This window comes from Euprymna scolopes, chromosome 6 (assembly GCF_053919585.1).
Source record: "Euprymna scolopes isolate OS-2025 chromosome 6, ASM5391958v1, whole genome shotgun sequence".
Lineage (NCBI taxonomy): Eukaryota > Metazoa > Mollusca > Cephalopoda > Sepiida > Sepiolidae > Euprymna > Euprymna scolopes.
In genome coordinates, this window is record NC_136487.1 from 174502852 (window position 1) to 174529282 (window position 26431).

Sequence of the window (26431 nt, forward strand, 5' to 3'; positions counted from 1 at the left end):
TTTTAAATTTTAAGAAAACATTTTTTTAAAAAAATGCTGTTTAACAATTTTTGAGATGAGGATAAATGCAATTATATTTTGAATATCGCCCACACTAAGGATTGAACCTTCAATCTTCAGAAGTGTAACTTACAACTGAATTTTACTAAGTATTTCCTGAAGAAGGTCAGGGGTGACATCAAGCGAAACATTGTGAAAAAATAACACTCAAGATGAGAATAGTAGTCTGAAAAGTCCAAATAATATGTAAAAAATGTTTTTTTTTGTAAAAGAAAAATAAAGGTTAAATTCTTCTGACCTGTTTGTGAGCGAGAAGAGCATCATCTTCCATTTTCCTCCAATCAATTTCCTTCGAACTCATCTCATAATTATCTGGAATTTGATAGTCACTTGGTCGAGTGTTCGTACACATCTCACAACCTGGACGGTGCGGCAGATTTATGTAGGTGCAACTTGGGCATTTCCAACCAATCTACAGTCAAAAAAGCCAAGAAAGAAAAACATGATAAAAACAAGATTTGTAAAAAAAAGATTTTTTAAATTTATAAACTAACAATAATTCTGTCATGTTAGAGCTCCCATTGGCCAATTGCAGAATAATTTAAAAAAGAAATTTGAAGCGTAAAAACTTTTTTCAAAAATTACTGGATTCAGCATTAAATAGTTTGAAAAGTGCTGCTATGCCGTAAAACAAAACAATTAAAACAAACATTTCTGAAAGACAAAATGACTAAACCAAACTTTTTGTGTGATTTAGCTTAATTGCAATTAATATCTTTATATGCCATAAAACAACCAAACCAAACTATATCCGAGTGTTATCAAAAAATTATTTGCAAACATTTATAGTTTAATGGGGGAAAATTTTGTAAAAACGTAAAACTTTTTACATGAGTGTGTAATACATGAATACTTTTGAAAAAGTCAGATTTTCAAGTTAAATTTAATCATAGACGATAAGATGTGAGTTTATGTCTGACCAACTTAAGCTGGGCAATATATTTCTATTTATACAGAAACAATAAAAATAGGCCTTATAATTCATAGAACTTTACCTTAGAATCCTCAGACTTTGTAGCTGGCAATATCGATGAATTTATCATATTAATAGAATCCTCTCTAAAAATACCAAAAATATTTTTTTAATTTTAATTCATATTTTTACCTCGAATTATTGTTTTTCTATACGCAGCTTCGTCCAAGTTTCTAATCTGACTCCCCATATCACCTGTTGTTATAGTATATCTACCGTAAAACAAAACAATTAAAACAAACATTTCTGAAAGACAAAATGACTAAACCAAACTTTTTGTGTGATTTAGCTTAATTGCAATTAATATCTTTATATGCCATAAAACAACCAAACCAAACTATATCCGAGTGTTATCAAAAAATTATTTGCAAACATTTATAGTTTAATGGGGGAAAATTTTGTAAAAACGTAAAACTTTTTACATGAGTGTGTAATACATGAATACTTTTGAAAAAGTCAGATTTTCAAGTTAAATTTAATCATAGACGATAAGATGTGAGTTTATGTCTGACCAACTTAAGCTGGGCAATATATTTCTATTTATACAGAAACAATAAAAATAGGCCTTATAATTCATAGAACTTTACCTTAGAATCCTCAGACTTTGTAGCTGGCAATATCGATGAATTTATCATATTAATAGAATCCTCTCTAAAAATACCAAAAATATTTTTTTAATTTTAATTCATATTTTTACCTCGAATTATTGTTTTTCTATACGCAGCTTCGTCCAAGTTTCTAATCTGACTCCCCATATCACCTGTTGTTATAGTATATCTACACACTTCCTTCTTTCAAACACATATCACTCTCACCTACTTCATCCTCACTATCGTTTGTGTGTTTACATTTCACTGTCCAAAATGAAAATGCTGAAAATAGTTTCTGCACATACAATCACCTGAATTAATAAAAACAAATATCTAACCCAATCGGGCGAGTGTATTTACAAACATATATGCGCAAAAACTATTTTAAGCATTTCTATTTTGGACAGTGTAGTGGAAATATCGCTCTCCACATTTTCTCCCTCATTCTCTATATAAAATGTAACTTCAGTTAATATCATTAACCATTAGATATCGCGCTGTTTATATACACTGACAATAATGTTATACACCCACCAGCTATATAACAATATATCTTCACCTTAATAACGTTTTTATTCCATGCTTTTCACTTGACTGATTGAAGCCAATGAATCTTTTTTTAATGTGTTCATGTGTTAACTTTTTTACTGGATTCTTTCCTTGCTTATCAGTGCCTTCCAGACTCTGTGTTTTTTTGTTATTAGAACAAAATTCGGAAGTCAAAAAAGAGAAAATAATTTTATTAAAAACCAATGACATTTACTTACGTTTTAGGTCAATTTTAATTAAAAGCAATGACATCTACTTGTCATGCCGTAATTAAATATCACTGCATTATTAAATAAAACAATCATTTTCAACCTTTATCAAAAAAAAAAAAAGACGTTTTGCTATGTTTGTTTGAGACGCATGATGTAAAAAAACAAGGGAAGCAAGTCATAATTTGAAATTCACATGAGATTTTCAGTTTTCAGAAAATAATTACCTCCCTTGCTATGATATAAACTTTTCTGTTTATTTTTTTTTAGCAAAACTTTCAAGTTTTTGCTAATTTTCTTGGAAAAGTATTTTCATCAATACTGTATATAATTGCGCATAAGTCGAATTTCTGGGAGACGATTTTAAGGTTATTTTCTAGGGGGTCGACTTATACATACGTAATGTTTTTGAAATGCTGTTAAAGAGCAACTTGGCGCTCAATCACAGAAAATGCCATTTTGTTTGTGCATTCAGTAGATACCGGTAATCTTAGTAATTAATCACAATACTTCCGAACCCCATTGCAGTGTGTTTGCCAGCATGTAAACACGTGCGGTTTTTCAGTGGGTTGGGTTGGGTGTTTTTTGTTTTACGGCATATCAACCCTTTTCAGGTTATTTAATGCCGAATCCAAAGATTTTGAAGAAAATTCTTTTTAATAGAATATATTTGTTGTTTTCAAGTTGGTTTCTATTTAACCCATAGTTGGGACCCTAACAGGTACTACCACTCCGGGTCAGAGTGGACCTGGGAGCAATGGCAATTAAAGGGTGGCTCCGCACTCCCCAAAGCCCGCAAGCTGGGGCCTCACCACTGGATATAGTTTAAGGTCATATTCAGGACCGTTTTTCAGTGGGAGGTTTAATAATAATTGGAATAGCTCTCGCACTGTTCACTCTCTAGACATATAAGTTCGATATGATGTATGCAGTGATAATATGGTGTTTTTAGTAGGTTAGGAAATGTAGTGTTTACAATATGTCGTTCTCCCCTAAGTTCAACAAGTTTTAAGAATTTAATGAAACCATTTAATGGCACTTAACGCATGCGTTCACATTACGGACTATTACGGTTCGTGCAATGCATTTGTATTATTATGGCACGTGACATAAATTATTCGTCTAAAAACAGTAACTGGAATCTACAGCATGTTATTGATCGGAATGTCTGATTAGCAACATTTGTGTTCGCAGCATGTAAGTGTGTAGCGGGTTGATTCTGTATATGAAAATCGAATAGATCACACTTGCGTAAATGCATGTATTATTGCTTGTAGATGCTGAAAAACAATTTATAATATGTCTTACAAAAAAAAAACACCATAAACGAAATTATCTATGCAAAAAAGAGCCATAAGACAGACGATTTAGCATGTCTAGAATCTACAGTCGATTTATACACAGGTAATACCTAACCCTAACAATTTTTGGTCTTAAAATGCATATCGACTTATACACAAGTATATACAGTAATCAATTTTCTATCATTTTTCGTAATTTTTTATATGTTCATTATTGCAACATAACAAGTAGACAAAATTGGTTTTATGTGAAATTCAATATTTCGATTTTCATTCTAATAATGAAGAAGCACCCCATACTCTATTTCATTTATGTTGAAAATGTATTTTCCTTTTAACTAACTGCTACATATCGTTATTTTTACTTGCCTACCTTTTCTTGTTCCACTGGTTTTGGTGAAGGAAAGGAATGGCTGGCTCCCACATTCATACCTTGGTAGAAGACTTGATGTGGCATGTTGGAAACGATTGCAGGTTTCGGACCTGAAACATGTATGGACGACAATTCTAGGTTGGACATTGATAAATGCGGATTTGATTGTGGACCTCCAACTGGCGGGGAAAATAAGGAATGAAAAAGGCATTATTTAACAGATCAGACAAAAGACAAAAACCTTGCTCTATAATATTCAAAACATAATCTATCATCAACACTAAGTGCTTTTAAATTAGTACTGAAAAAAAAAAGAAAATGATTACAAGACTTGCAGAAATATACATAAAATTGTCCATAATCATTTTGCCAAAAGAAAAAACAGAAATATACAGGCTCAAAATTGTCCATAATCATTTTGCCAAAAGAAAAAACAAATGTACACTTATCCAAGGCAATGTCTGAGACCTTAAAAAATGATCTCCAATCTATACTGAAATTGATATGTAAATGTTAACATTTAATGCTACTAAGACAAAACTTCTTTCCTTCAATAACTACAAGAAACATTTTCGGTTATAGTCAGCTAACATACTTCCTAACTTCTGGCATAGTGCTACTGGAAGCTGTGACATGGCAAATCAGTTCCTTCGCTTTTTTCTCTCACACCTAAATCTCCCCTGTGCAAGTACTCTTTCTTTTCTCTTTTACATTTTTCCAATCATTCTTTTTTATTTAATAATTTTTTTGGTCTTATTTTAAATAAGAATTAGTGAAATTAGTCTTATTTTCATTTTTAAGAATTATTGAAATTAGTTTCATTTTTTTTAAGAAGTATTGAAATTAGTTTTATCTTTTTAAAGTATTATAAAAATTAGTTTTATTTTTTGTAAAGAATTATTGAAATTAGTTTTATTTTTTTTTTTTAAATTATTGAAATTAGTTTTTTTTTAAAGAATTATTGAAATTAGTTTATAGAGATGTCCAAACAAAAACATTCTCTCCACCATCTCTTTGGCTTTCTTCTGCCTCTTTTGCCTCCTAACATACCTTCAAAGCATAAATTTGACAGGTCAGTAGTTTATCGTTTGACATGGCCAAAACGTTTAAGGGTTTTACTTTCATAATATAGACGGGGTAGGGAAGTAGTTTGATGGAGGGTGGATATTTTTTTTTCGATCACGCAATGTCTTGTAATGAAATGCATTACATGATTTTGAAACACCCCAATACGATTGGCTAATTTTTTAGTCGATGTGATACAATCAAGGCAATATAAAACTACAAAAATTAAATAAACTTTTAATTTAACAATTATTGGCGCCCTTTTTTTTTTTTTTTAGAATGGTGCCGTGTTTTTGGAAAGCCATCCAACCCAGTCAGATTCTGTGTTTCAATGTCGTCTCATGATCACTGGAGAAAGCCAGTTTATGCCCTAAATAAATGAATTAGGTGACCTTCTTTTTTTTTTTACATCGGCATCACCACTTATGAAGGCCAAGAGGCCACTCGAGGATAAGGGTTAAAGACTGTACAGTAGAAATTGGACAATATAGTAATTGTTAGTAATGGAAATTTGGTAAATTTGTTAACTTATACGGAACAGCTCATCAAAAACTTGTTTACGTTAGACTTGAAGACAACCATATTGTAGTCAGCTGGAAAGCGGGAAAACGGAAGACAATTCCATAGGTGTGCAGTTCTAAGAAAGAAGCTTTGTTCATGGAATCTATGTTTAGGTACAGATAAAGAGTGAGGGAAACTAGTGATAGTGTTTTCTGCTAGACGGGTGTTTCTTGTGAAAGTTTGGCAAGGAGGGACCATAAATTGGAGTTCAGCCGAGCACTTGCCATGAAAATAACGATAAAGCAGAGACAAACTCGCAACATCTCTTCTGTGAGATAGAGGTTGCAGGGAAGAGAAAAGGACATCCCCTACGAGGCTACAAAGTCTATTTTGAACTCTATCACAGCAGCATAAGTCCTTTCTAGCAGCTCCTGCCCAAATGTGGCAACAGTACTCCATCCTTGGACATACCTGGTTCTTATATAGAGAGAATTGCATCAGCAGTGAGATATCTACTATATCGATAGAAGGATCCCACCAGAAGCTTGTCAAAACATGAGGCTTCCCTACGACAAGAGCCATTCATTTCAATTGATGCCAGATGGGGATCAGAGCGTTGATGATGTAAAGAGAAAAGCTTGGTTTTAAATGCATTAAAAATAACAAGCCACCTCTTTCACCATTGAACCACTTGCTCAAGCTCAGAGGACAGAAAATCAGAGAGAATTTGGTCGTTCACGGTCTTAGATGTGCTACCATAGATAGTAGTGTCATCAACATAAATGTCTACGAATGATGTAAGGATATGATTTGGAAGATCATTAATGGAGATCAGGAAGAGAGTTGGACCCAGGATGGACCCCTGAGGGACTCCAGCATTAATACTGAGAGCTTCTGATTTCTGTCGATCAACCACTACTCTTATGAACCTATCAGAGAGAAATGATTTAATAATTGAGAAGACATTTCCAGCTATACCGAAGCTGGAGATCTTGTGAAGTAAACCTTTATGCCATACTCTATCAAAGGCCTTTGAGATGTCAAGAGCAATTGCCCTAGAAAGGTAGCCTCCGTCGAGAGATTTGCTAATCCTATGAGATATAACTGTAAGCACATCTGGTGTAGATCTAGCAGAACAGAAATCATATTGCGTGTCGCTGAGATGGTTGATTACTTCTCTATTTAACACAGATTCCAGCAACTTACTCATGACGCACAGGAGACTTATCTGTCCACCTATGGGAAAACCACTTTGGCAAGTCTCTACTGTCTTAAGCATAACAGCAGCTAGTGCAACACAAAACACAGTGATCACCACTTATCAAGGCCCGGAAGCCACTCAGGGATAAGGGTTATTGCAAGTACATTACGTTAGTGTGGAGATTTGATGAAGTGTTTACTTAAGGGGGCGGTTCATTAGGAATTTGTTAACGTTGCCGTAGATGGTCCTTACTTAACGCTCTTTTTGATGTTTACAGAGTAGCTAAACCCAAGGTCAGTTTTTATAAAAGCCTACGATCCATTGTAAAGTGATTTGTCTAATTTGATATTATAGAAAGCTTTTGTAAAAAATCGATAAAAATGATGTATAATAGTTTCTTAAACTCAATTGATTTTTCAATCAATTGGCTGAGAGCAAAAATCAGTTTGACTATGCTCCTTCCATGTTGATAGGCCGCTTGAGAATCGGGGAAACAGGAATAAAGATCACTTGTGATTCTGTTGCTAATAATAGTCATAAAAAGTTTACATGGCTCAACAAACTTATATTTCTGTAGTTTTTACATTCGGATCTGTCATCTTTTTCGTACAAAACAAGTAATGCTTTCTTGAAATTAGAAATTTTACCAGTTTCTGAAATAAGATTGAACAGCTTATGAAGAACGAGGATTATGGTATCACCTCCAGCTTTTAAAAACTCAGAGTGAATGTTGTTGATGCCAGGCTTTTGTCAGTGGATATCGGGTTCATGGCTATTACGATTTCTGTTTTTGATAGAATAGAATGGAATAAGTAATTCTCCTGAAGTTGGGAATGGATTGCAAGTTTTTTTCCTGGAAGTTAAGATTTTTACGTTTTATCTTTGATACCGCAGCTAATATCATGTTCGTGAGGTTTTAATTTTTTCATTGCGACGAAAAATTGTTTATTCGGAGGTAAATTTGAAATTTCATCAAGGTCATCATTTAGTTGGTTGATTTTTTTTTACTATTTTTTTTTTTTTTTGCTTTTGCTACTTTGCATTGAGTTTTTTTTGGGTTTTTTTTTTTTACACAGTAATCACCACTTATCAAGGCCTGGAAGCCACTCAGGGATAAGGGTTATTGCAAGTACATTATGTTAGTGTGGAGATTTGATGAAGTGTTTAATTAAGGGGGCGGTTCATTAGGAATTTGTTAACATTGGACTTGAAGACATCCAAGTTGTAGTCTGGAGGGAAGCAGGCAGACGGAACAGAGTTCCACAAGCATGCAGTTCTAAGAAAGAAGCTTTGTTCATGGAATCCGCGTTTTGATTTAGGCACAGATATAAAATTTTTCACAGTGGATTCAGCTAAACGGGTGTTTTTCGTGAAAGATTGGTGAGGGGGGACCAGATATTAGAGTTCAGACGAGCACCTACCATGAAAATAACGATAAAACAAGGATATGCTCGCAACGTTTCTTCTGTGGGAGAGAGGTTGCAGGGTAGAGAAAAGGGCATCCCCCACTAAGCCACGAAGTCTATTTTGTACTCTGTCAAGGCAGGATAGGCTGTTTTTGGCCACTCCTGCCCAGATATGGCAACAGTATTCCATCCTTGGACGTACTTGGCTTTTATATAGATAGAGAATTGCATCAGTAGTAAAATATCTTCTGGAGCGGTAGAAGGATCCCACCATCTTTCCTGCGACCTTGGCAACAGACTTGATGTACGTGTTCCATTTCAGATCAGGAGTAAAGGTCAAACCCAGAAGCTTGTCAAAACACGGGGCCTCACCCAGACAAGAGCCATCCATTTCAATTGATGCCAGCTGGGGATCAGAGCGTTGATGATGTAAGGATAGGAGTTTGGTTTTGGATGCATTAAAGGTAACCAGCCACATCTTCCCCCACTGAACCACGTGCTCGAGATCAGAGGAGAGAGAATCAGAGAGAACTTTGTCATTTACAGTCTTTGATGTGTTGCCGTAGATGGTCATGTCATCAGCATAGATGTCAACGAATGATTTAAGTATGTGTTTAGGGAGGTCATTGATGTAGATCAGGAAGAGAGTTGGGCCCAGGATTGACCCCTGAGGGACTCCAGCATTTATATTGCAGGCCTCCGATTTTTGTCCATCTACCACTACTCTTATGAGCCTATCGGAGAGAAATGATTTAATGATTGAGAAAACATTTCCAGTTATACCGTAGCTGGAAATCTTGTGAAGTAGACCCTTATGCCATACCTTGTCGAAGGCCTTTGATATGTCAAGAGCAATTGCCCTAAAAAGGAAGCCTTTGTCAAGAGATTCACTAATCCTGTGGGATATAACCGTTAGCACATCAGCAGTAGATCTTGCAGAGCGGAAACCATATTGTGTCACTAAGAAGGTTATTCCTGCTGAGGTGGTTGACTATTTCTCTATTTAATATGGATTCCAGCAACTTACTCATAACACACTGGAGACTTATTGGTCTGTACTGAGAGGGAGATGACTTATCACCTGAATTCTTAAATACAGGGCAAACTGATGAGGTCTTCCAGGGAGTCGGAAAGCACTTCTCCTTAAGGCAGCGCTTAAATAGTTTCATAAGTATGGGAGCAAGTTCTGGTTGAAGCTTTTTTAACACTATAATTGGGATGCCATCAGGGCCAGTTGCTTTACTGGAATCTAGGTTCTTTATTAGCTTGGCGACCTCATGCATGGATATTTGTATGTTACCTAGCTTGTTCTGTGTTATAGGAGGAAATATGGGGAATTGTCTTCATAATTTATACGAACACTTTTCTTGTTATCAATTGCTGTCCTGGTATCGGGTTCAATCCACTGTGGAACTGTTTGCTTAACAGGTGGTGTGACCTTTACAGCAGTTTCAATGATTTTCATGTTCACTACATCTGTAAATCCTTCAACATTAATATATAAGGAATATTTATTAAAGGTTGGAATCGGTTAGTAAGCTTTAATTATTGAAAAAATCTCTAGTTTCAATGATTTTCAAGGCTTCAACATTAAATTTCTTCACTGGAGTTTTAGGTTTCTTCCAAATGCACCTTACATTAATGTCAACACTAAGTGGTCTGATATGCTTGGGGTATTTCGAACGGACACTATTGTGACGCTTTGATGAAATCTATTACAAGAATGAAATCGATTTGGCCTTTACTCTTAGCATTGGGATGATTCCAAGTATGAAGCTTACGGTTCTGAAAGAAAGGATTAATTAAATGAGGTCAGGTCAGGCACTAAATTCTACCAAGTTTTCTATTTATCGGAGTAAACTGTAAAACACATCACTAAGGCAAAGGTATAAATAAATATCAGCTTGGTTATCTGGCGCCTGTAAACGTACATGTGGGGAAAATAGAAACGGACATACACACGACCCACATGTCTGCCTGTCATGCGCGTTGGACAGGAAAAAGAAGAAGCAAGATGGCGTCTGGGATATTTAACAGAAACGGTCTCGTGTGATCTCGCGAGATTCACGTGGGTGAATGTAATATAAAACAGGTCGCTTGGAGGTGTGGGGAGAGAGCTTTGGCTGTTCAGAGGCTAAACAGGTGACGTTACAAGACAGACGGTTACTCAGTGCATTGGGACGAGTGAAGGAGGTTACAGTTCTACACTTACCTCACAGGGTGAGATATGGCCCTTTATGCCTTGGTTAGTGATGGTGTCACGATAAAAACATTGGTCCTTTGGTGATCCTTAACTATAACACCCTTCAGCAGATTCGACCCTCGTGAGGATTTAACAGCCATAAAACCCACAATGACAAAAACTTCATTTATTTCTCCAGATCAGATGAGGCAACCTCTGGATCATTGACATGCGATCAAGAAAGCGCACTGGCAACCCCAGATCAGTGTGACACATGTGGCCAAAGGCTAGCATGTGCAGTTCCGAAAACGTCTTGAATGCGACCAAGGAAAAATTCAACACAAAACAACTTCATATTTACACCTACAACTACCAATCAATAAGCAACCTCGACCAAGATCTTAATGTTATGCTTGTTGAGCTTTCACACGTGAAATTTTTTTTTTTTTTTTTTTTTTTTTTACACAAGAATCACCACTTATCAAGGCCCGGAGGCCACTCGAGGATAAAGGTTAATGGGTATACATTTGTCAATGTGATTATAGCATAGTAAACATAAGTAGTGGAAATTTTATCTCTTGGATTACTTAGGGAGAACTTGTTTATGTTGGACTTGAAGACAATCAGATTGTAGTCAGCCGGAAAGCAGGCAAACGGAAGAGAGTTTCACAGGCATACAGTTCTAAGAAAGGAGCTTTGTTCATGGAATCAACAGATAAAGAGTGTGGGAAATTATTGATAGTGGTTTTGGCTAGACGAGTGTTTTTCATGAAAGTTTGGTGAGAGGGGGTACCATAGATTGAAGCTCAGATGAGCACTTGCCATGAAAATAACGATAAAGAGGCTCGCAACGTCTCTTCTGTGGGGAAAAGGTTGCAGGAAAGAGAAAAGGACATCCCCCACTAAGCTACGACGTCTATTTTGAACTGTCAAGGCAGGATAAGCTGCTTCTAGCAGCTCCTGCCCAGATGTGGCAACGGTAATCCATCGTTGGCCATACTTGGTTTTTATATAGGTAGAGAATTGCATCAGCAGTGAGATATCTACTGGAGCAGTAGAAGGATCCCACCATTTTTCCAGCGACCTTGGCAATGGATTTAATATACATGTTTCATTTCAAATCAGGAGTAACAGTCAAGCCCAGAAGCTTGTGAAAACATGAAGCCTGCCCAAGAGCCATTCATTTCAATTGGTGCCAGATGGGCATCAGAGCGTTGATGATGTAAAGATAGAAGCTTGGTTTTAGATGCATTAAAAGTGGGACATTAGTTTGTCCGCAACTCAAATTAAGGACTCATCCACTGAAACATCCCATTTGGCCATTGCCTTTCCAATTCCGAAAGAAGACTTCTTATTCAAATGGTGTGGGTTTCCTTTATTTCTAGCAAGGTTTTTCTGATAAACTGGCAATTTTTTCTCTCCATGGACAGAATAATAAGATTGTTTTCATTGAAGCTTATTTTCCTACCACTAGTTATCTTGATGAAGACGTTAAACATGTGTACGACCAAATTCAGAAATTAATAGACAGCATCCCACAACATGATTTTTATTTTTATTATAGGCGATTTCAATGCCCGTGTCGGTGACTTACATTTCACATATCAGAATTGTGTTGGTCAACACACCATCATCTCCAGTAATATTAGAGGTGAATGGTAATAGCACTATTATGATTCAATCTTTTCAGTCTAACATTCACAGGTAATATAAATTGGAACCAATATATAGAAGACATTGCCAAGGTTGCTGTTGCAAAAAAAAAAAAAAAAAAAGGGCTGACTCCCTCTACCATGCTAGAAAACTTCTCATGTATGTTAGTATTTTATATCTCTATTAAGCCAACAGTCACCCATACATAGAATATTGTTGCCACATCTGGTCTGGTGCATCAACCACTAATCTTTCTCTATTAGACAGGATCAAAAAAAAAAGAAAAAAGTCTTCAATCTAATAAATCCCACACTGTCAACCAAACTTCAATCCCTGCCTCATCACCACAATGTTGTATCCCTTTGTTTGTCTTACAAGTTTTGGAATGTGTTCTGATGAACTTGTAACACTGGTGCCCCTCAACATAAACACACCAGACTAACCAGACACATAGCAAAATCCCACCCCTTCAGTGCATGAAGCTTGTTCACATAGTTAAATTTCTGCATGTTGCTATAGTCGGAAAAAGAAGTAGCAGAAAGGGAATTCCAAAAATGAGTGATCCGCAGAAAGTCTTCCAGAGTTCATGGACCTCTACAATTAACAGTGGAGGGGGGGGGGGCTGTTAATTGATTGGGCGGGGGGGGGGGGTCAGGTTATTTACAAGTCTAGTAAGTTCATTTTCACATTCCATGAAAATAGTTATGAAACAAGCATAGGATTGCACACTGTCATGCGAAAGAGGCTGGAACGTAACAATTAGTGCACAACCTATTAGGTTAGTAATTATGTCTCACACCGTCTCCAAGAGAGAGAAGCTGGAGGTCGATACACTAGCTCAGATTTAAGAACAATACTTCATGTACAGATATGAATGGTGGCTTTGTAGAGATATAGTTATCACTATCAATCAGTATTGATCAAAAAATAACCCTTATCCCCGAGTGGCTTCTGGGCCTTGATAAGTGGTGACCTTCATGTGAAAAAAAAAATTTTTTAATTTAAACACTGGATTGTTAATTGGCAGAAAACTTATATCCATGTAAAATGAATTAAAGAGAAACAAAATAGGGTTATAACCTTCCTCCACCACCACCCCCAAAAAATGGAAACGGCGAAGATAAAATATAGAAGAATGTGTTGCTTTTTTTTCGTTTTGAAATGGAACATACATGAGATGAGGGAAAGTTCTTCCTGGAACTGTTCTTTTGTCAGATTCACCTTGGGCGCCGGCACCATATAGATGTAGACGGTACTGCCTTCCCTGACGCCATGTTTTGATAAGACGTCTCGATCTTTGGGTATTTTCTGAGAGACAATCAGCCGTTGAACTTGTACTGGAAAATGGTGTTTCAGACAAACCTAAAAAAACAAAATTCATCAAAAGATGACATATCATTTAACAAGTCCCAAGCCTAGCACACAGATAACGCCATTAATAAAATAAATCCATGATTTTTATAAAATACTAATGTTCAAATGTATTAAAATCTGAGCCTAATCGAACTATTAGTATATAAATTACACCTACTTAAATGAAGTTTGTATAGCAAAACAATTAAAAAAATCTTAATTTCATTTGTTGAGAAAATATTTCTTTCTGAAAGGAAAAAATACTGTTCAACGAAAGCAATAGCTTGATATGTTGTTCAGACTCTACCAAGTTCAGTAGTTGTTTTGGAAAAAAAACTTTTGAACCATTGTAAATCAAAGTTGCACGAGATAGAAAAGGAATAAAAAATATCAAAAGACATTTTATTCACCACTTGGTTAACTAAAAACGCAAACATCATCAAAAAGTTTTGGCCTCCATTTTGTGATGTACAAAGTACTTTGTTAATTGATTTTGTTGAAAAAGGAAGAACTATCAACCCTTTATGACCTGGTTGAACTAATTCAGTCAGTCGTAAATAAATGAATATAACGTCATAAATAAAGTGGGAATTGATTCAAACACACCTTGTACATATTAGTTTATTGGGTAGATTCCAGATACCTCCAGATTGCAACTGTTCCTTGCTTAGGTTTCATATGCCGTCATCTGTTTCAGAGAGTGGAGGATTTTGTTTGTTGTCATAAGCACCCTTTTTTCAAGCACTATAGATAATAATCAAGGTAAGTTTATGAAATGCAAAAATTATCAGTGGTAGTTTAACTATTGAACTTCATAATTTTTCCAGTTAGAAGAAAATCATAGTATCATTACTTTTTAAACTAACTAAAATTAACAATAAATATTTTTGTTAATTATCTGCATCATAATTCAGGTCATAAAGAGTTAAAAGCAAATATTTTTGGTAAAATTATGAGCATGTCATTATAAAAAATTGGAAGGTTCTATTTATAAAAATGGGTGAGTGTAACTGACCAATCAGATGCAACCACACCTTGCTACCAACCAATCAGAAACCGGAACCACTCTATAAAATATACTGAATTTTTTAGAATTCATGCACAAAACTTTTCATCTTCACAGGAGAAGACATTCTGCTCTTTGTCTGCAATTAAAGACTTCTTCAGGTTGGCTACCTACCGAAAACTATTCTTTGTCTTTCGTCTGCAAACTTTTACAATCCAAACCTCCTCTGGAATGGTACTGCCATTTTGTTTGAAACATTTCTCTTCCAGAACTAAAATGGTTTACAACACAGAAGTGTTTTGAAGGATAAAAAAATGGCTACAAATGAAAATTAAAAAAAAGATGTGTTCTTTCACCAAGACAATACATTATATCACAAGTCAATCATAACGATAGCAAAGCTACATGAATTGCATTCAAATTCCTACAACACCCATCCTGTTCTACTGATCTGTCACCTAGTGACTATTGGCTGTACACTTCAAAAGGATGCTCCAAGCAAAGAGATCTGGCTACAATGAAAAGTGATACTGAGAACTGAGGAATATTTTGAGGCCAAAGACAAATCGTTCAGCAAAAAAGGTATCAAATTGTTAAAGAAACTCGTGTTCAGAGAAATGTATCATCAGGATCACTGAATATCATAATAATAATAACAAATTTACATAATATAATAATGGATATAATAATAATTATACATAATATAATAATGGATATCATAATAATTATACATAATATAATAATGGATATCATAATAATTATACATAATATAATAATGGATATCATAATAATTATACATAATATAATAATGGATATCATAATAATTATACATAATATAATGGATATCATAATAATTATACATAATATAATAATGGATATCATAATAATTATGCATAATATAATAATGGATATCATAATAATTATGCATAATATAATAATGGATATCATAATAATTATGCATAATATAATAATGGATATCATAATAATTATACATAATATAATAATGGATATCATAATAATTATACATAATATAATAATGGATATCATAATAATTATACATAATATAATGGATATCATAATAATTATACATAATATAATAATGGATATCATAATAATTATGCATAATATAATAATGGATATCATAATAATTATGCATAATATAATAATGGATATCATAATAATTATACATAATATAATAATGGATATCATAATAATTATGCATAATATAATAATGGATATCATAATAATTATGCATAATATAATAATGGATATCATAATAATTATACATAATATAATAATGGATATCATAATAATTATACATAATATAATAATGGATATCATAATAATTATGCATAATATAATAATGGATATCATAATAATTATGCATAATATAATAATGGATATCATAATAATTATACATAATATAATAATGGATATCATAATAATTATACATAATATAATAATGGATATCATAATAATTATACATAATATAATGGATATCATAATAATTATACATAATATAATAATGGATATCATAATAATTATGCATAATATAATAATGGATATCATAATAATTATGCATAATATAATAATGGATATCATAATAATTATACATAATATAATAATGGATATCATAATAATTATGCATAATATAATAATGGATATCATAATAATTATGCATAATATAATAATGGATATCATAATAATTATGCATAATATAATAATGGATATCATAATAATTATGCATAATATAATAATGGATATCATAATAATTATGCATAATATAATAATGGATATCATAATAATTATGCATAATATAATAATGGATATCATAATAATTATACATAATATAATAATGGATATCATAATAATTATGCATAATATAATAATGGATATCATAATAATTATGCATAATATAATAATGGATATCATAATAATTATACATAATATAATAATGGATATCATAATAATTATACATAATATAATAATGGATATCATAATAATTATGCATAATATAATAATGGATATCATAATAATTATGCATAATATAATAATGGATATCATAATAATTATACATAATATAATAATGGATATCATAATAATTATACATAATATAATAATGGATATCATAATAATTATACATAATATAATGGATATCATAATAATTATACATAATATAATAATGGATATCATAATAATTATGCATAATATAATAATGGATATCATAATAATTATGCATAATATAATAATGGATATCATAATAATTATACATAATATAATAATGGATATCATAATAATTATGCATAATATAATAATGGATATCATAATAATTATGCATAATATAATAATGGATATCATAATAATTATGCATAATATAATAATGGATATCATAATAATTATGCATAATATAATAATGGATATCATAATAATTATGCATAATATAATAATGGATATCATAATAATTATGCATAATATAATAATGGATATCATAATAATTATACATAATATAATAATGGATATCATAATAATTATGCATAATATAATAATGGATATCATAATAATTATGCATAATATAATAATGGATATCATAATAATTATGCATAATATAATAATGGATATCATAATAATTATACATAATATAATAATGGATATCATAATAATTATACATAATATAATAATGGATATCATAATAATTATACATAATATAATAATGGATATCATAATAATTATACATAATATAATGGATATCATAATAATTATACATAATATAATAATGGATATCATAATAATTATGCATAATATAATAATGGATATCATAATAATTATGCATAATATAATAATGGATATCATAATAATTATACATAATATAATAATGGATATCATAATAATTATACATAATATAATAATGGATATCATAATAATTATACATAATATAATAATGAATATCATAATAATTATACATAATATAATAATGGATATCATAATAATTATGCATAATATAATAATGGATATCATAATAATTATACATAATATAATAATGGATATCATAATAATTATGCATAATATAATAATGGATATCATAATAATTATACATAATATAATAATGGATATCATAATAATTATACATAATATAATAATGGATATCATAATAATTATGCATAATATAATAATGGATATCATAATAATTATACATAATATAATAATGGATATCATAATAATTATACATAATATAATAATGGATATCATAATAATTATACATAATATAATAATGGATATCATAATAATTATGCATAATATAATAATGGATATCATAATAATTATACATAATATAATAATGGATATCATAATAATTATACATAATATAATAATGGATATCATAATAATTATGCATAATATAATAATGGATATCATAATAATTATACATAATATAATAATGGATATCATAATAATTATACATAATATAATAATGAATATAATACTAATTATACATCATATAATAATGGATATCATAATAATTATGCATAATATAATAATGAATATCATAATAATTATATATAATATAATAATGGATATCATAATAATTATGCATAATATAATAATGGATATCATAATAATTATACATAATATAATAATGGATATCATAATAATTATGCATAATATAATAATGAATATCATAATAATTATACATAATATAATAATGGATATCATAATAATTATGCATAATATAATAATGGATATCATAATAATTATACATAATATAATAATGGATATCATAATAATTATGCATAATATAATAATGGATATCATAATAATTATACATAATATAATAATGGATATTATAATAATTATACATAATATAATAATGGATATCATAATAATTATATATAATATAATAATGGATATCATAATAATTATGCATAATATAATAATGGATATCATAATAATTATATATAATATAATAATGGATATCATAATAATTATGCATAATATAATAATGGATATCATAATAATTATACATAATATAATAATGGATATCATAATAATTATGCATAATATAATAATGGATATCATAATAATTATACATAATATAATAATGGATATCATAATAATAATTATACATAATATAATAATGGATATCATAATAATTATGCATAATATAATAATGAATATCATAATAATAATTATACATAATATAATAATGGATATCATAATAATTATGCATAATATAATAATGAATATCATAATAATAATTATGCATAATATCATAATGAATATCATAATAATAATTATACATAATATAATAATGAATATCATAATAATAATTATACATAATATAATAATGGATATCATAATAATTATGCATAATATAATAATGAATATCATAATAATAATTATACATAATATAATAATGGATATCATAATAATTATGCATAATATAATAATGAATATCATAATAATAATTATGCATAATATAATAATGGATATCATAATAATTATGCATAATATAATAATGGATATCATAATAATAATTATACATAATATAATAATGGATATCATGATAATTATACATAATATAATAATGAATATCATAATAATAATTATACATAATATAATAATGGATATCATAATAATTATACATAATATAATAATGGATATCATAATAATTATACATAATATAATAATGGATATCATAATAATTATACATAATATAATAATGGATATCATAATAATTATTATACATAATATAATAATGGATATCATAATAATAATTATACATAATATAATAATGGATATCATAATAATTATACATAATATAATAATGGATATCATAATAATAATTATACATAATATAATAATGGATATCATAATAATTATACATAATATAATAATGGATATCATAATAATTATACATAATATAATAATGGATATCATAATAATTATACATAATATAATAATGGATATCATAATAATTATACATAATATAATAATGGATATCATAATAATAATTATACATAATATAATAATGGATATCATAATAATAATTATACATAATATAATGATGGATATCATAACAAATATGCATAATATAATAATGGATATTATAATAACAATGTAATAATCGATATTATAATAATAATAAAATAATGGATATTATAATAACAATAAAATAATGGATATTATAATAACAATGTAATAATGGATATTATAATAATAATAGAATAATGGATATTATAATAACAATGTAATAATGGATATCATAATAACAATATAATAATGGATATCATAATAATAATGTAATGATGGATATCATAACAATATAATAATGGATATCATAATAACAATATAATGATGGATATCATAATAACAATATAATAATGGATATCATAATAACAAGCATAAATCCTTATTGATATTTCAACCTATTTTATGTACATGACAATACTTAGTGTGTGGTGATGTCGCCATCTTGCTAGTTTCTAATTCTGGAGAACTCCAATTGTCAAGGGCCGTAACCCAGAACAAAGGGCGATAACTCGTAACTTTTTTATTTAGAACTATGTCCCCTTTTTATCATCTAACAGAAACATCAGAATCAGTGGATTACCTCAGGAGACGGATATTTCGATGAATACATTTGAATTACCTCAGGAGACGGCTATTTTGATGAATACATTTGAATTACCTCAGGAGACGGATATTTTGATGAATACATTTGAATTACCTCAGGAGACGGATATTTTGATGAATACATTTGAATTACCTCAGGAGACGGATATTTTGATGAATACATTTGAATTACCTCAGGAGACGGATATTTTGATAAATACATTTGAATTACCTCAGGAGACGGATATTTTGATAAATACATTTGAATTTTATCGAAAAGTCATTTTTTTCAGTGTTATTTGTGGAACTTATTGAGTGACGTGTATAAGTAAAGAATGAGGAAAGCACACAATGTTGTGAGAGTGAGAGGGGGCATAAAAAAAGTGATTGTGAGAGACAGAGAGCTAAGTTATAAAAGAACAGGGGATGGGCGCGGGGGGGGGGGGTTAGAGATTATGGAAGATTAATAAAGAGAAAGAGGGTGGTACGAAGAAAAAGACGGTTATAAAAACATAGGGTTATACTGTTAAAGAGAGCGAGAAATTTATAACTGGAGAAACACAGTAAGAAAGAGAGAGAGAGGTGCCTTCAATAAGTTTCCAGATTTTTTGTATATGCACTTTTATTCATGTTACACGCATGAAACTCTAGTTCCCTTCGAAGTAATCTCTTCTGGTTGCAATGCACTTGTTGTAGTGTTTCAACAATTTCTGAAAGGCTCTATGGAAGTTTTCTTGTGTGAGCGTGTCAATGACCGTCACAGCATCTTTCATCTTTTCAATTGTCTCAAAACAACAGCCTCTAATGTTTTCCTTGAGCTTAGGGAATAACCAAATAACAGGGAGCAAGGTTTAGACTATCGGGAGGCTGAGGGACTTTTTTGATGCTCATCTTGATCAAATAGTATCTCATTTTCTCTGAGCACTCTTGCGACAAACTTCGCGCAAATCTTCCGCATCATCAGTTCTTCATAAATAATTGTATGTACAGTTCCCACACTGACATCAAACTGTGCACTGCTTGTCTTTATAGACACATGACGATCCTTATTCATGAAATTCTTTATTTGGCCAATCAACTCTGGTATTCTGATTTCCTTACTCCTCCCACACATATCATCATCCTTTACAAATTCCTTGCTTTCCTTGAATCTCTTATGCCACTCAAAAACTGATGCTCGATTCATGCAAGATTGTCTAAAAGCAGTCTAAAGCATTCCACACATCTCTGTGACATTTTTTTTCCAAGTTTAAAACAGAATTTTATTGCATATCGTTCTTCTAAAGTGTCCTCACGTCCAGATTGTATTTTTGAAATTCACCAACTGTGACAATCAAGCTTTAGTAGGGGGCATTTCAATTCCTCTGTTCATCTGAATGTGAAATCATAAAAATGGTCAGTCATTTCATAAGATGTTCTGCAATAACATACTGAATTTTCAAGTCTACGACAATTTTAAATGCCTATACAAAAAAGTCTGGAAACTTATTGAAGGCACCTCTCTCTCTCTCTCAATATATATATATATATATATAATATATATAGAAAGAAAGAGTTGTAAAAACAGAGAGAGGAGGGTTCTTATAAAATGCAAGAAAGGGAGGAGAGAGTGTTTTTTTTAAAGCAGGAAAGAGAAGAGGAAGTTTTTCTAAAAAATGAGAGGGAGGAGAGTTTTTATAAAAAGCAAAAGTAGAAGGAGAAAATTCTTATAGAAAAAAGAGAGAAGGACTTTGTAAAAAAAAATGGAGGGGTCAAAAAAAGAGAGAGAAGGACTTTGTAAAAAAAAAAATGGAGGGGTCTAAAAAAGAGAGAGAAGGACTTTGTAAAAAAAATGGAGGGGTCAAAAAAAGAGAGAGAAGGACTTTGTAAAAAAAAATGGAGGGGTCAAAAAAAGAGAGAGAAGGACTTTGTAAAAAAAAATGGAGGGGTCAAAAAAAGAGAGAGAAGGACACTGTAAAAAAAAATGGAGGGGTCAAAAAAAGAGAGAGAAGGACTTTGTAAAAAAAAATGGAGGGGTCAAAAAAAGAGAGAGAAGGACACTGTAAAAAAAATGGAGGGGTCAAAAAAAGAGAGAAGGACACTGTAAAAAAAAATGGAGGGGTCAAAAAAGAGAGAGAAGGACTTTGTAAAAAAAAAATGGAGGGGTCAAAAAAAGAGAGAAGGACTTTGTAAAAAAAAATGGAGGGGTCAAAAAAAGAGAGAGAAGGACACTGTAAAAAAAATGGAGGGGTCAAAAAAAGAGAGAGAAGGACTTTGTAAAAAAAATGGAGGGGTCAAAAAAAGAGAGAGAAGGACTTTGTAAAAAAAAAATGGAGGGGTCAAAAAAAGAGAGAGAAGGACTTTGTAAAAAAAAAATGGAGGGGTCAAAAAAGAGAGAGAAGGACTTTGTAAAAAAAAATGGAGGGGTCAAAAAAAGAGAGAAGGACACTGTAAAAAAAATGGAGGGGTCAAAAAAAGAGAGAAGGACTTTGTAAAAAAAAAATGGAGGGGTCAAAAAAAGAGAGAGAAGGACTTTGTAAAAAAAAATGGAGGGGTCAAAAAAAGAGAGAGAAGGACACTGTAAAAAAATGGAGGGGTCAAAAAAAGAGAGAGAAGGACTTTGTAAAAAAAATGGAGGGGTCAAAAAAAGAGAGAGAAGGACTTTGTAAAAAAAAATGGAGGGGTCAAAAAAAGAGAGAGAAGGACTTTGTAAAAAAAAATGGAGGGGTCAAAAAAAGAGAGAGAAGGACTTTGTAAAAAAAAAATGGAGGGGTCAAAAAAAGAGAGAGAAGGACTTTGTAAAAAAAAATGGAGGGGTCAAAAAAAGAGAGAGAAGGACTTTGTAAAAAAAAATGGAGGGGTCAAAAAAAGAGAGAGAAGGACTTTGTAAAAAAAACTGGAGGGGTCAAAAAAAGAGAGAGAAGGACTTTGTAAAAAAAACTGGAGGGGTCAAAAAAAGAGAGAGAAGGACTTTGTAAAATAAAAATGGAGGGGTCAAAAAAAGAGAGAGAAGGACACTGTAAAAAAAATGGAGGGGTCAAAAAAAGAGAGAAGGACTTTGTAAAAAAAAAATGGAGGGGTCAAAAAAAGAGAGAGAAGGACTTTGTAAAAAAAAATGGAGGGGTCAAAAAAAGAGAGAAGGACTTTGTAAAAAAAAATGGAGGGGTAAAAAAAAGAGAGAAGGACTTTGTAAAACAAAAATGGAGGGGTCAAAAAAAGAGAGAAGGACACTGTAAAAAATATGGAGGGGTCAAAAAAAGAGAGAAGGACACTGTAAAAAAAATGGAGGGGTCAAAAAAAGAGAGAGAAGGACTTTGTAAAAAAAAATGGAGAGGTCAAAAAAAGAGAGAGAAGGACTTTGTAAAAAAAACTGGAGAGGTAAAAAAAAGAGAGAGAAGGACTTTGAAAAAAAAAAAATGGAGAGGTCAAAAAAAGAGAGAGAAGGACACTGTAAAAAAAATGGAGGGGTCAAAAAAAGAGAGAAGGACTTTGTAAAAAAAAAATGGAGTGGTCAAAAAAAGAGAGAGAAGGACTTTGTAAAAAAAAAATGGAGGGGTCAAAAAAAGAGAGAGAAGGACTTTGTAAAAAAAAAATGGAGGGGTCAAAAAAGAGAGAGAAGGACTTTGTAAAAAAAAATGGAGGGGTCAAAAAAAGAGAGAAGGACACTGTAAAAAAAATGGAGGGGTCAAAAAAAGAGAGAAGGACTTTGTAAAAAAAAAAATGGAGGGGTCAAAAAAAGAGAGAGAAGGACTTTGTAAAAAAAAATGGAGGGGTCAAAAAAAGAGAGAAGGACTTTGTAAAAAAAAATGGGGGGGTCAAAAAAAGAGAGAAGGACTTTGTAAAACAAAAATGGAGGGGTCAAAAAAAGAGAGATAGACACTGTAAAAAAAATGGAGGGGTCAAAAAAAGAGAGAAGGACACTGTAAAAAAAAATGAAGGGGTCAAAAAAGAGAGAGAAGGACTTTGTAAAAAAAAATGGAGGGGTCAAAAAAAGAGAGAAGGACACTGTAAAAAAAATGGAGGGGTCAAAAAAAGAGAGAGAAGGACTTTGTAAAAAAAAATGGAGGGGTCAAAAAAAGAGAGAGAAGGACTTTGTAAAAAAAAATGGAGGGGTCAAAAAAAGAGAGAGAAGGACTTTGTAAAAAAAAATGGAGGGGTCAAAAAAAGAGAGAAGGACACTGTAAAAAAAATGGAGGGGTCAAAAAAAGAGAGAGAAGGACTTTGTAAAAAAAATGGAGGGGTCAAAAAAAGAGAGAGAAGGACACTGTAAAAAAAATGGAGGGGTCAAAAAAAAAGAGAGAAGGACACTGTAAAAAAAATGGAGGGGTCAAAAAAAGAGAGAGAAGGACACTGTAAAAAAAATGGAGGGGTCAAAAAAAGAGAGAGAAGGACTTTGTAAAAAAAAATGGAGGGGTCAAAAAAAGAGAGAGAAGGACTTTGTAAAAAAAAATGGAGAGGTCAAAAAAAGAGAGAGAAGGACACTGTAAAAAAAATGGAGGGGTCAAAAAAAGAGAGAGAAGGACTTTGTAAAAAAAATGGAGGGGTCAAAAAAAGAGAGAGAAGGACTTTGTAAAAAAAGATGGAGGGGTCAAAAAAAGAGAGAGAAGGACTTTGTAAAAAAAAAATGGAGGGGTCAAAAAAAAGAGAGAGAAGGACTTTGTAAAAAAAAAATGGAGGGGTCAAAAAAAGAGAGAGAAGGACTTTGTAAAAAAAAATGGAGGGGTCAAAAAAAGAGAGAAGGACACTGTAAAAAAAATGGAGGGGTCAAAAAAAGAGAGAGAAGGACTTTGTAAAAAAAATGGAGGGGTCAAAAAAAGAGGGAGAAGGACACTGTAAAAAAAATGGAGGGGTCAAAAAAAAAGAGAGAAGGACACTGTAAAAAAAATGGAGGGGTCAAAAAAAGAGAGAGAAGGACACTGTCAAAAAAATGGAGGGGTCAAAAAAAGAGAGAGAAGGACTTTGTAAAAAAAAATGGAGGGGTCAAAAAAAGAGAGAGAAGGACTTTGTAAAAAAAAATGGAGAGGTCAAAAAAAGAGAGAGAAGGACACTGTAAAAAAAATGGAGGGGTCAAAAAAAGAGAGAGAAGGACTTTGTAAAAAAAATGGAGGGGTCAAAAAAAGAGAGAGAAGGACTTTGTAAAAAAAGATGGAGGGGTCAAAAAAAGAGAGAGAAGGACTTTGTAAAAAAAAAATGGAGGGGTCAAAAAAAAGAGAGAGAAGGACTTTGTAAAAAAAAAATGGAGGGGTCAAAAAAAGAGAGAGAAGGACTTTGTAAAAAAAAAAATGGAGGGGTCAAAAAAGAGAGAGAAGGACTTTGTAAAAAAAAAATGGAGGGGTCAAAAAAAGAGAGAGAAGGACTTTGTAAAAAAAAATGGAGGGGTCAAAAAAAGAGAGAAGGACACTGTAAAAAAAAAATGGAGGGGTCAAAAAAAGAGAGAAGGACTTTGTAAAAAAAAAATGGAGGGGTCAAAAAAAGAGAGAAGGACACTGTAAAAAAAAATGGAGGGGTCAAAAAAAGAGAGAGAAGGACTTTGTAAAAAAAAAATGGAGGGGTCAAAAAAAAGAGAGAAGGACTTTGTAAAAAAAAATGGAGGGGTCAAAAAAAGAGAGAGAAGGACACTGTAAAAAAAATGGAGGGGTCAAAAAAAGAGAGAAGGACACTGTAAAAAAAATTGAGGGGTCAAAAAAAGAGAGAGAAGGACTTTGTAAAAAAAAATGGAGGGGTCAAAAAAAGAGAGAAGGACACTGTAAAAAAAAATGGAGGGGTCAAAAAAAGAGAGAGAAGGACACTGTAAAAAAAATGGAGGGGTCAAAAAAAGAGAGAGAAGGACTTTGTAAAAAAAATGGAGGGGTCAAAAAAAGAGAGAGAAGGACTTTGTAAAAAAAAATGGAGGGGTCAAAAAAAGAGAGAGAAGGACTTGTAAAAAAAAAAAAAAAAAAGGCGGGGTCAAAAAAAGAGAGAGGAGGGGGTCATAAAAAGAGAAAGAGGGTATCATATAAGAAGAGTGAGAAAGGTGTTTCATAAAAAAGAGTGAAAGGACGTATAAAAAAAGAGAGATACAAGTACAAAGTAAAAAAAATGAGAGATTAAGACATGCAGATCAACAAATGCGAAAATGGTGAATTTCTTTTACCCAATTCCCAACGTACCAATTTCTTTAGTTCTCCAACAGTTGTCTGAGAATGGATTTTTATACGAAACGGTTTGGCAGACATGAACCGATCTTCTATACTGATGTTGATACTGAAAGAACAACAATGAAAACAAAAGAAAAAAGAATATGTCAAACAAATGATAGAATGATAAAGAATTAACAATGTAGGTTTATAAAGACGACATTTTTTAGATGGTATGAAGCAGCAGCAACAATTTTTGGAATATTTATCAACTTGAAAAAAATGTTGCAACGCATACAGGCGAGGA

At 31.4% G+C, this 26431-nt stretch overlaps 1 protein-coding gene across 2 annotated transcripts in view; it reads right to left on the reverse strand.

Moving 5' to 3' along the window:
• Positions 1–26431, reverse strand: part of LOC145278102 (ranBP-type and C3HC4-type zinc finger-containing protein 1-like) — an 84519-nt gene that overhangs the window by 38216 nt on the left and 19872 nt on the right. Inside the window, exons 3-6 of one of the 2 annotated variants that reach the window (XM_080130372.1) lie at positions 26158–26251; positions 13236–13425; positions 4056–4165; positions 299–472 (exon numbers count right to left, since the gene is read on the reverse strand). In XM_080130372.1, the coding sequence (XP_079986498.1) occupies positions 299–472; positions 4056–4165; positions 13236–13425; positions 26158–26251 (568 nt within the window). Of the gene's footprint in view, positions 1–298; positions 473–4055; positions 4235–13235; positions 13426–26157; positions 26252–26431 lie in introns of both variants that reach the window. The other variant, XM_080130371.1, reaches the window with a different exon arrangement.